Source organism: Parasteatoda tepidariorum, chromosome 6 (genome assembly GCF_982258835.1).
Source record: "Parasteatoda tepidariorum strain Cologne lab strain chromosome 6, Ptep-v5.0, whole genome shotgun sequence".
Lineage (NCBI taxonomy): Eukaryota > Metazoa > Arthropoda > Arachnida > Araneae > Theridiidae > Parasteatoda > Parasteatoda tepidariorum.
The window spans coordinates 102,783,759-102,795,819 of record NC_141760.1 but is presented as its reverse complement, the minus strand read 5'-3'; the positions used below and the strand labels follow the sequence as shown (position 1 = coordinate 102,795,819).

General features: G+C 31.1%; 1 protein-coding gene across 1 annotated transcript in view; it reads left to right on the top strand.

Annotated features, from left to right (window-relative positions):
- Positions 1-12,061, top strand: part of LOC107454842 (receptor-type guanylate cyclase Gyc76C) — a 255,986-nt gene that overhangs the window by 224,190 nt on the left and 19,735 nt on the right. The window contains exons 16-18 of the mRNA XM_087166312.1: positions 1,211-1,394; positions 2,727-2,867; positions 6,880-7,003. Of these exons, the coding sequence (XP_087022438.1) occupies positions 1,211-1,394; positions 2,727-2,867; positions 6,880-7,003 (449 nt within the window). The remainder of the gene's footprint in view (positions 1-1,210; positions 1,395-2,726; positions 2,868-6,879; positions 7,004-12,061) is intronic.

The following is a 12,061-nucleotide window of genomic DNA, read 5'->3' as shown; positions in this document are numbered from 1 at the left end:
TTGCTCGCAGTGACGTTTATTTTGTCGTGCAATAGATTGCTTATTATACAAAAATACCAAATATATACTTCCCGTACAATTGAAAAATCAACATAACCGACAAAAAATTCCAATTTGAGATTTTTATATATTTGGCATCTTTTGTATGGCAAACTACGTATTGCAAAAAAGTAATTAAAAAAAGAAATTTTTTTATAAGTTTTTGGCATTCTATTTTAGTGTTCGTAACATTAGTAATAGAAAAAAAATTAGTTATAAAACCACTTTTCTCAGAATCAGTCGTGAAGCACTTACGTTATTTTTTTCAATTGCAAGGCATAAATATCTCAATTTTGAAATTTTTGTTGCTTACATTAATTTTTTTATTGCGAGGCAGTATGCAGCCAAATTAAACAAAAACATGAGCGTAATTTTAGATTATGTAGAAAGGTGGAAAACAATGTTGAATTAGTAAAAAGCATGTTTAGATGGTCAAATTTTTAAACGTGTATGATAATGTAAATAAGTGTACTGCTGAAATATAAAAAAAATAGTGGTTACATTGCCGAATCGTGTGAAACAACGTTTCACAAGCCAACATTTCAAGCCACAAATAAACAAACGAAGTGTTTGATCGTTTAAATAGCTGCTCACCAGATTTTATTGCATTATAAAGAAAAGTAATTGATATTCGATTTTTGATTAATAATTGATTTATGTGGATAGTGGCACAGACTTTAGCATTGCGTCATGGTAAATGTTATTCCTACTAAGTGGAAGTAGTTGTGTTTTTTTATATTATACCCAATTAGACCAAATTAATTAGACGCACTGCAGCTTTTTTTTAATAATTACATGTTTTGCACAAGCTTATAGGCAATACTTTTATATTTAAGCATACATATAATGGGTTTTTATGGTGGAGATTTTTTATATACTTCCTATTTGTATTTATTTTTAATGTATTGCATTACAATGTTAACCAATTGATACACGATTGTAAACAAGTACAAAGAAGTAGAGCTGTATGGAATCACCTGATAATTAAGATATTTCATAGACTTTTATAGTGCGTCTAATAATTTGAGCAGGGACTGTTGAGCAGGGAGTTGTGTAAAAGTGTGGAATACTGTTTAATAATTATAAAATAATAATAAAAAAAATATACCCTTTATTTTGAAATGTCTCCGTTTTGTTTCATCTTAAATAAGTTATGATATCTCTATTGCAGAGATCATCTCGAAAGTAAAACGTGAACCTAAAGGTGATGAAGAACCCTTCAGACCACCCCTCCAAGATGTGCAGTGTCAGGACTATGTAGTGAATGCCATGAAAGACGCATGGGACGAGAGGCCTGAAAATAGACCCGACTTTCATCATCTAAAGGAGAGGCTCAGAAAAATGAGAGAGGGCATGTAAGCTAAAAAAAAAATTATATTATTTATCTTAACCGAATTTTCATTCTCATTTGAGAGTATTAACAACGTTTGGACTCATATAACTTCTTTTTGAATTGTGTATCGTTTTCGAGCTTTCACTCTTACTTGGTGAAACTATTCTAGAAGCAAAATAACTCCAGCCCTCATTGGACTAATATTCACGAATCTTTGCTCAATAAATATTTAAAGGGCCGTTATTTTCCGATATTGGACCTCCATAAAATTGTACGATTCACCTGACATTTCACATCCCCTTTACAACCAATATCGGCCCTATATAGAATTCTCAGATTCACCCGATATTTTTTATTCATTATCCAGCCACACAGAACCTATATTCACCCCATGAAGACCGATATTGGCCCTATATAGAATTGTCCGATTCACCCGATATTTTACAGCCACTTTACAATCAATATCGGCCCTACATAAAATTGTCAGATTCACCCGATATTTTTTATTCATTATCCAGCCGCATAGAACTTTTATTGACCCCATGAAGACCGATATTGGCCCTATATAGAATTATCAGATTCACCCGATATTTTTTACTCATTATCCAGCCACACAGAACCTATATTCACCCCATGAAGACCGATATTGCCCCTATATAGATTTGTCCAATTCACCCGATATTTCACAGCCACTTTACAACCCATATCGGCCCTATATAGAATTCTCAGATTCACCCGATATTTTTCATTCATTATTCAGCCACGTGGGACCTATACTGGTTCCATAAAGACCGATATTGGCCCTATATAGAATCAATATTAAAAATCTGTCTATCCCAATGTTGGTCCCTCAGTGCATATTTATAAAGGACCCATCCAATTTAGCTCCCAACTGGGTCCAAGGTAAAAGTGTTGCTAGTTTTCTTGTGGTGGCGACTGTCTCATGACCTCCCACGATCTGTTCTGTCGAATCTTTTTTTTCTTTCACTGAGATCGTGAAAAAGCGAAATTTACGAGGCGCTCATCGAATCAACCGAGGACTTGTCACACGAATTACGTCGCAGCTGCTAACGTCAGTGAGATGAAATTCCTGAATTCAGTTTTATGGCAGAATATTTCAGTATTTTCTGTAAAACATCCATTAATGAACACTGTTTTTTCTTTTATTTCATTTATTCCGAATTTTAACCAAGCAGGAGCTTTCTGGCGACTCGCTTTCTAAACCTCATACTTTTGCGGTGAAAGTTGTCTGCTTTATCAAGTTCTATAATCATTAAATTTATTTAACTTTTTAAATATCGATAAAATTTAAATACGTGCATAGTTGGTATAATTTTAATTTTTTTTAAAACAGGAAATCAAATATTATGGATAACATGATGTCTATGATGGAAAAGTATGCTTATAATTTAGAGGAGTTGGTTGAAGAACGGACTGTAGCTCTGGTGGAAGAGAAGAAGAAAACAGAAGCGCTCTTGCATAGAATGTTACCAAAGTAAGAATAATTTCTCTCATGTTTAGTTATAGCAATATAAGTCACATACCTAAAATAAGAGAGATGATGGTTGCTTTAAAAAAAAAAACATTTTTTTAGAGAAAAAAGACACTAGCCCGAAAGACTTGTAACTGAAAGATATTGCTAGACCTTACACATTTACATTGGTTCGTTTAGAAGTTGCCTCTACTAGAATTTTTTTTAAACGAAAACTTATAAAATGAACTTAAATGAAACATTACAATGTAGAAAATGTGTTATGTTCATAATTATGATGCTATTTTGTAACAAAAACATTACCAAAAAAGAAAAAAATAATTTAAATATTTAAAAAATTTAAAATACGATTCACTACAAAATGAAGAAAATTATGATCACTGCAAGGCCATCACAGGTTACCTATTGGCAAAATGGCTGTTGCCAAATTTTTTTTTGGAAAAGAAACTTGGGTTTTCGGCATCTTTAACTGTTAATCCCGAACTGCTCGGTATACAATTTCGCAGACATATTTAAATGCAGCTCAGACACATTCTGTTTAAATTCTTTTGATGACTGAATAGACATTGAACAACCAATCGAGATACGTGAATAGTGAATGAATCATTTATATTGCGTGGAAAACTGTCTACGCTCTTGTATAAGTTATTGGAAACGTTGAGAATGGATCCTTTTATCCCTGACTGGTGATCAGCACCCAGTTCTCATATTTGCATGAAAGGGGTTCGGAGAGTCACCATTCACTCTTCGGTAGGGTTCAATTTTCTCAACTACTTTGGTACTTTTGTGAGGGACGGGCTTCATGCTTGCGTTTGCGAACGGAATCCTTTCGTTTTTCCGTCTGTGTGTAACGCTTAAGGTATTCCCGTGTACGTTCTTTGGCTTTGGCAATTTTCAGCCTCGGTAAGTTTAGGCCTTATCATCGTTTTTTGCTTGCTTCAACTCTAACTTTTGGGGCCGTCTCAATCAGTTTTGGGACCCTCTTTATGTGTGATATTCACCTGAATTAGTGTTGAAAACGATCCAGTTTGAACTGTTGGTTAGAATTTCTGATTCTTAATTAAAACAATAAGAACAAAAATATAGTTCAAATAATGAAATTCTCTTTTATTCACAACTCAAGAAGTGTTTATGGGATCTCTCTGGTCACATATCTCAAAAATAAACTCACCAACTTAATGCATAACAAAATTAAAAGTGAAAAAAAAAAGAATTCTAAAACAATTATCAAGCAGCAGCGGTCGCCAAAGCAACGCATGCACTCTGTTTACTATAACTCTTGATTATTGTAGTTGAAAAGTGAGGACTCCCTGAAATCCAAACCAAGACTTATTTTGCCAATATGTAAAAAACAGCATAACATAATTATTGCTGCTTCGTGGGACTACTGATAGTTTTTTGATGAGTGTCCTAGTCAAATTCCAGTGGTTCAAGCCTTGAATAAGCAGTTGAGCTAGAGTATTTTATACTCTGTTACGAGTTAAAAAAACAAAACAATTATCCTCATGGAAAGAGCCTGTTTACATCTATGCGTACTCCAAATGGATGCCAATCTCCCAGCGCAAATGTATATCAACATCGTCAACTCTTGAAACGACACTGCATAGCCTACTTTCTGCTCGTTTTCTTATTAATAATAATAACAAATACTAACAACAATATTCAATCGACCAGTAATAAGAATTATTTAAATTGATATCTAAAAATCGTAACAAATATGCACCTTTATGTTCACATTTAAAGAAACTGATGAAAGAATAATAAATGTTGTTTCTTGCAGACAATTTTCTTCGATAGCAAAACAAAAGTAGTTTTTTTTTTATCTCGCATTTGATTTGTTAAGGGCATGTCAGCTTAAAACGCGCCATTTTTAATGGTTCAATCAGTCTAGTCTTGAAAAGTTAACTTAACGTAACTAAAAGTTGATTGATTCTGTACTGAAATTACGTTTGTATGATAATGTGAAATAAAGAAAATATTGCCATTTTATATATTAATAATAACCAATTTTTTTATTGGATTTAAAAGGTTCTAACTTAATCAACGAGAAAGAAACATAGTGATGAGTAGAAAATTATGTTTGTAGAATCAATGCTATATCAAGAACAGAAAAATACTTTTTTCTAATTTTTTTCGAGAAATTTAAGCAATAATTCCATTCTTGCATTAACCACATTTTCTCTTCCTTGCATAAATTAAGATCAATAAGGCAAAATTAGTTAATGAATTATTATTCTTATTAGAATCATGTATTTTTATTTTGTGAGTATGAGTTTTATGCACGTTTCAAACAAAATTTTAAATAATGTTTTTCTTACTGCCTTTTATATTTCTTTTATTTAAATTTTTTTTTCGGTTCAAGAAATACGAATTGGAATTTTTTAATTTTACATCTAATTACTTTTCAATTACTATTTCTTCGATGAATCAATTTTTAATATTCTTTAAATAAAACAAAAGAAAACTAAGTAAACAATTTTCTATATATTGTCAGAAGAATCTAAGCTACTTTTAATTCTCTAATTGCATTTCCTATTACCTTTTAAAACTTTCAAAATTAATTACAAGAAGTAATCGAACTAAAAGAAACAAACAAAACAATTCAAAAAAACATGTTCATTTCTTACAATTTATATTGTTTTTCATATTTTGCTCCTTTTTACTTTTAACTTTCAAAATAAAATGTATAATTACTTTACTTATGTTTCTGTCATATAATAAAATGAAGTAGTATTGATTTTGATTTAATTAAAACATGTTTTATTTTACTTTTTTTGACTGAACTTTTGATCGTGACAAACGGAAAAACTGACTAACTGAACTTTTTTGCTCAATAAACAATAAAATTAGTAAATTCTTGTATGCTTAAATTTTAATTTTGTAAGTCTTTTACTTGAATAATTTTCCCTTTCAATGCTGTAAGTTCAATGAATAATATATAAATTATTTTCATTGCTTAAGTTACGCATAAGTAATAAAATTAAAAAAAAAAATTATAATACATTTTAGGTTTACTGCCTTAATATTTTAAGTGAGAATTAATTTAAAGTAACGTATATTATTTTTTCCTATGGTTTTGTCCTTCCTTAGAAATGCGGTACGTCAAACGAAATTTGAGAACAGTAGTCTAATCCTGACCTAAAATATTTTGACGATGTTCCGTAATTACCATCTTCGAAAGAAGAAATACAATACGTCAATTAAACTTTGGATACACGATCTAATGATGATTTAAAATTTTCTGAGGATATTCCGTAATGGACTCTCCATTAGAAGAAATACAGCTCGTCAAAAAAGTTTTGAGAAAACTGGTTTGATTTCGACCTAAAATATCTTGTTGGTCCACAATGATCGTCTTCAGTAGGAGAAATAAAATACGGCGTATGAAGTTTGGGAACACTAGTCTAATCCTGTCCTAAAATATCTTGAGGATATTTGTTCCGTAATAACCGCTTCATTAGAAGTAATACAGTTCGTCAAAAAAGTTTTAAGAAAACTGGTTTGATTACGACCTGATATATCTTGATGGTTCTTAATGATCGTCTTCGATAGGAGAAATACAATACGTCGTATAAAGTTTGGGAACACTTGTCTAATCCTGTCCTAAAATAACTTGAGGATGTTTCGTCAAGCAATGCATCAAAAATACTATGATAGTTTTGTAATCCAGACTTGCAAATATTACATTTTTATGCACAGTACGCCAAACTAGCTTCTCTGTTGAATTCCATAAATGTTGAATATTGGTAGTCGTAAATTCAGAATTGTGTCGGCTGTTCAACCTCGGTAATAAAATGTGAAATAAATTAGGCTTAATTTCTTTTACCTTTTAGAAGTAAATTAGGCTAATTAAGCAACAATTGGTGTTTTTTTTTTTATTGAGATGAGATTTTTTGAAATGAGCTGAAAAAATATCAAATTTTTCAGTTATCCTTCCGCGTTGCAAGAGCCTTGTTATTTAATCAGCCACTTACTAAACTAGCCGCATGTTTAAGATTTTTTTCTTTCTTCGCAGATCTGTTGCAACTCAGCTATTGAGGGGAGAGGCTGTATTACCAGAATCGTTCGATGCTGTGACGATATATTTTAGTGATATTGTAGGTTTTACTGCAATGTCCGCAACTAGTACTCCGATGGAGGTAAGTCAAATGGATACTAAAAATATTAGAACATTATTTTGTGTCATTAGAACATTTATTTTGCATTATTTTGTGTATTTTGTGTGAACATTATTTTCAGAATATCAGTAAAATGTTAGTTTTACTCTTGATATATTTTTTGGCTAACCATTAAAATAATAAATGAATAATAATGAATAGTAATAATTAATGAAATCGTATAATAAAAATGATAAAATTCCAATGTAAAAGCAATTTTGTGGTTTAAAGGAATTCTTCTAAATTGGTTCTGCACCTTTCGATGGATTAATTTATCCTAAAAGTTATGTTACCTGGAAATATATTTTTTTTCTCCACATATTTTCTATTTTATAATTTTTATTTATTCATTAATTTACTTTTATTTGCATCTCTTTCTTTTTTCTAATTTTTTTCCTACGTCATTCATTCGAATTCATTCTTGTTCTTTTTCTTTTAAGTATGTAAATCAGTATTCAGGGGTCTGTCCAGACATTTTGTGAAAGGTCCGTTTTTTGTAAAATTGTGAAAAAATGACTCGTAATTTGTGAATATAAAATAAACGTTGAGTCACGTTCTTTCCACCGGGGTCCTGCTTTTGCGAATTTGTGCAAATAGGGTCTTGTTATTGCAAAAAATTTTTCAAGGAGTTTTTAAATTGTAGAAAGACGTACAAGATTATGCCCAATACTGTAAAATTATAATAATAAAAAATTAAATTTTAAAAAATAAACAGCAATTGCTGCTATTAAATTAGAGATAAAACATACAATTATTTGATATTTAGCCTATACTGTCGAACGCAGAATATTCATTTCGGACGAATAAAGGAAGAAGCGTCTGCAGGAGACTAAACTTAGTTCGTTTACATCTGTCTTCGCCCCCCCCCCCCCTCTTCCTGGGAAGGGTTTATTCGATTAACAAGACAATAAGACAATGAAGATAAACAAATTTGTGAATTGTCTGATTAAAACATAAATTATTTTGTGAAGGGTTCGTTTTTAAGTAAAAATATTTTGTGAAGGGTCCGTTTTTATGAAAATATATTTTGTGAAAGGTCCGTTCTTCTAAACAGACCCCTGGTATTACACTAATGTTTGCGAAAATTGCCACACCATGAAGGTATTGTCCAAAATTAATGAAATTTATTTCATTAATTTTGGGGTATAGGGGTACAAATAAATAATAAATGATCGAAAAAGGAAAAAAAAAAGCATCGAAATCAGTAATTTGTGTGTCCGTCACGCTGGAGCAATGAGAGCCTGTACACTTCGTGAGATTGAATCATACAGGCTCTGAATGTAATTTTATTTTATAACCGTCGTTGAACAACCGGGCCAATTTTGGGTTTAAGACTATTCATGTTCAATTCCATTACATTGTAATTTTGAACCCAATCCAGAAGACAAGGGAACTCATAGATCAAGTATTAGGAGACATTTGTTTTTGTGGCGGACTTTTTGAGAGAACTAACCCGCATTTGCATTGCAGGGAGAAGTAAATCACGAAACCCTAACACGGTTAGCCCGACGGCGATGAGATTCTAAACTATGATTCGTCGACCACTGAGGATATTTTACGTCATCATCGTGATCGGTACGTCACGGGAGCGGATTTCGTATCGACCAACCTTCGCTGGCATTCGAATCCGGTTCACCTCATTGGAAGGCTCTATCCCCTGAGCCACCACGACTCTCTGGATGGATTTCTGGGGAATGGTAACTTCTACATGGCAGTCTAATTGTGTGCCCCGACGAGCTATACGAGCGAGTCTCTGACCGATAAAATTATTTAAAAGCTCAATTGACTGCATATTCGAGGAATGATATATCTAACGACATGTATGAGGAATAATCTGGCCATGATAGAAGCGAAACCAGTTTGCGCAATAAAAAATGTTTGTACAGTCTTGAAATCATGTGCGTGGGCATTATTAAGCTAAAATTCAGATACTGAAATTCATCCATGAATCAACAAAAAATGAAAGACTAGACAAGAAAACATTTTTGTTACAATTGGTAAACAATATTTAGCTTATAAAGTGAGCAAACGTTTTGCGCATGCTTAAGAACAAATTGTTCTCTTCTTTTTATTTTAACACTTCTCCTTTACTAATTCTAGTAGTTTTCACCATCTATTTATTCTCTACTGCTAGATAAATTAACGAATTTACTAATCCTAGCTGTAAAAATAAGCAAACGATATTATCTGAAGATATAAAATTGTATTGTCTTTTTTTTAATTTTAGATAAAAATATAAATTTACGTTAAATTGTATATTAAATCCTATGGTATTCATCTATTTATTTACAGTTTATTCAGGTACCTGCTAAATTTTAGAACTCCATTCTCGTTTTCGATATTTATAGAATTACCGAAATAGTTGTGTCATATTTACTCATAAAGGCGAGAAAATTTCACAAGAAACTTACATCGAACTGTTGATTAAATAACATACTACGAATCGTCGTAACACTCAGTTGCTATGGAAACGAATTAGAAATTAGCTTATCTGGGATGTATTTGCTGTGTGCATTATTCCTTAACCGTTAATACTTCAATTGACGAATGTCTGTCACCTGTCTATCTATAATATATTCAATTTTCTATCGAATTCAATTGAAATGAAATTAAAGTCTAGCATTTCAAAAGTTTCTAAATTAATTGAAAAAGGAAGATTTCTATAATTATATTCTCTAATTAAAATGTTATTATTGCGGGCATGTCATTTATTGTCTTTTTTTTAAAGTTGAATAGTTTAGTTTATCGAGAACTGTTAGCAGAAGAATTATTTTTTTTTTATAGCCGTATAATTTTTAATATGAAAATGAACATCTCACTTTCTTTGAATTTTAAATGAGTTTTGAGAAAAATCAGTATTTTTTTTTCTACGTTTCAGTTTTATTTTGTTTCTAGGAAAGACTTATTGCAACAAAATTATAATTGTTTACTGCCACGTATTTAAATAAGTTTGTCGAAAGATTTTTGCCTTTTATTTGGAATTTCAAATTAATTTTGAAGTTATTAAATTTAAAGTTAGCTCTTCAGGTTATTTCGATTTATTTATATATAATTCCAAAAGACTGGCAAAATTTCATAGTCTTCTTGTTTTATGGTAGATAGCGTATCTAAACCGTCTACTTTCAATAAAAAAGTTGTTTTTTTTTGTTGGAAATATTGATAATATTGGGATAGGATGTTAATATTTATGCAAGTATAAATCTAAATTTCATTTTTAATTTCTTCAGTCTTTTCCATGGTTGTGATTTTGCTTCTGTGTTTGACTAAGTAATATATTTTTTCCACTTCGTAAAAAAACTGCAAAATATGGTTTAATAAATTAACTTGCGAATAGAAATGAACTTATAACAGTTTAGGGAGAAATTTTGAGGAAAAGAAATGAAAATTTGCTTACATTATACGAAAAGAAAACGAAAAAAAAAAATCCTCATGATATAGTCGTTTATTGTATATTACAGCTAAGATAATTTATCAAAATCAGTTATTCTACTGATTACCCAGGGATCTTTTTGGAAGAAATTTGGGTCCTATACTTAGTAAGCTCACCGTTTATTTGAAAATAAAATTTTTGGTGGAACAACAGAAACGTTTTTGTGATATCTATGTATTATATTTATCTAATTATTGTGTATCTAATAAGATATTTTGTGTTATCTTTTGTGATCTATCTAAAATATCAAATTATTGCAACAACAAAACTTTGAGAGCTACGGAGATCGTTAATGTGCTCGTTGCGTAGAGAAAATTGCGGAGCACTCTTCTCTGGTAGTGATTTCTCGGAATATAAAATGATAGTTAAATAGCAAATTATTTAATTTTCAATATTTGGCCATATTCAAACAGAAGAGTCAAATCACCACAGAAAAGATGGTAATCAAATTAGCTGCTTATACCTTAAACAACCTGAATTTTATAGCACCATCTAAGTCAACCTAAGGGAGCCACTTAGTTTCTTGCATCTGGGTATTTATTTGAGATAAGTATTGAGAGATTAGTCGATAGGGCTGATTACCAACAAACGGAGGTAATGTAATTTTACACTGCAGAATACGAAATTTGAGCAAAATCGGTTGAATAGTTCATTGGAAATTGAATCTCAAAGGTTTCAGATATTTAAAATTCAATTTCTCAAGATCTATTCGACCGATTTTATTCAAATTTTATATTTTGTCTTGTAATTTTCGCCAAATTTTGTATTTTGCCTTTTTGACCATTATTAAATAAAACAAAAATAGTAAATACTTACTAAAAGTTATACTTTGCCTGGAATTATCTTTGGGTAAACGAATTTTATAAATGTGTGCTGAAATTTTTCTGCTCATTTAAAGAGTTCTCGAGATATAGCGAAATAGGCAAACGTAAATCAACATTAAGGGGTACAAGCTTTGGAGCACTCTCTTGGACAAACTATATTTTGGGGCAAAAGTCCTAATACGTCGAGAAAAAGGTATGTTTATTCGAAGAAAGTACGTTTTTGTGTCTGATTTCGTAACTTAACATATCATATGCACTTATTAATTAGCATATTTAAGGTCGCCCTCTTGAGCTATTAAGATTGAATCCTAGAACGTGAAGATCCGATTACTAGATCAAAGGTTATTCAGAGTAGTCCATTTTTCCTGTGCGCACATTTTCAGGCTATCGAGCGGTTAAATAATTGAAATGTATGATATTAGACTATATTTAATTCTGTCTAGCACGTAAGCTCTGATTTATTAGAAATTAAATGTGCATTAAATAAAGTATAGTACGAAAATTCTTCTTGCCATTAAATTTCTTCGAAACTAATATTTCAAAGTAAGTAAGCTTGTTATAAACATGATATTCTAATATACTTTTTTTCCGCTCCTCGTGGCAAATCTCAGGAAAAAAAGATCTTCAACATTCCTTAAGTGACACATTTTTCGCTCGATTTACCTAATCGAACGTCACCTGGGGAAAGATTAATCACTTTCACACTTCCTCGAAGCAATTGTCTTTTTCACTTCATGTGAGAATTAAATTATGAAAACATGGCTAATGACTTTTTCTTTGTCATTT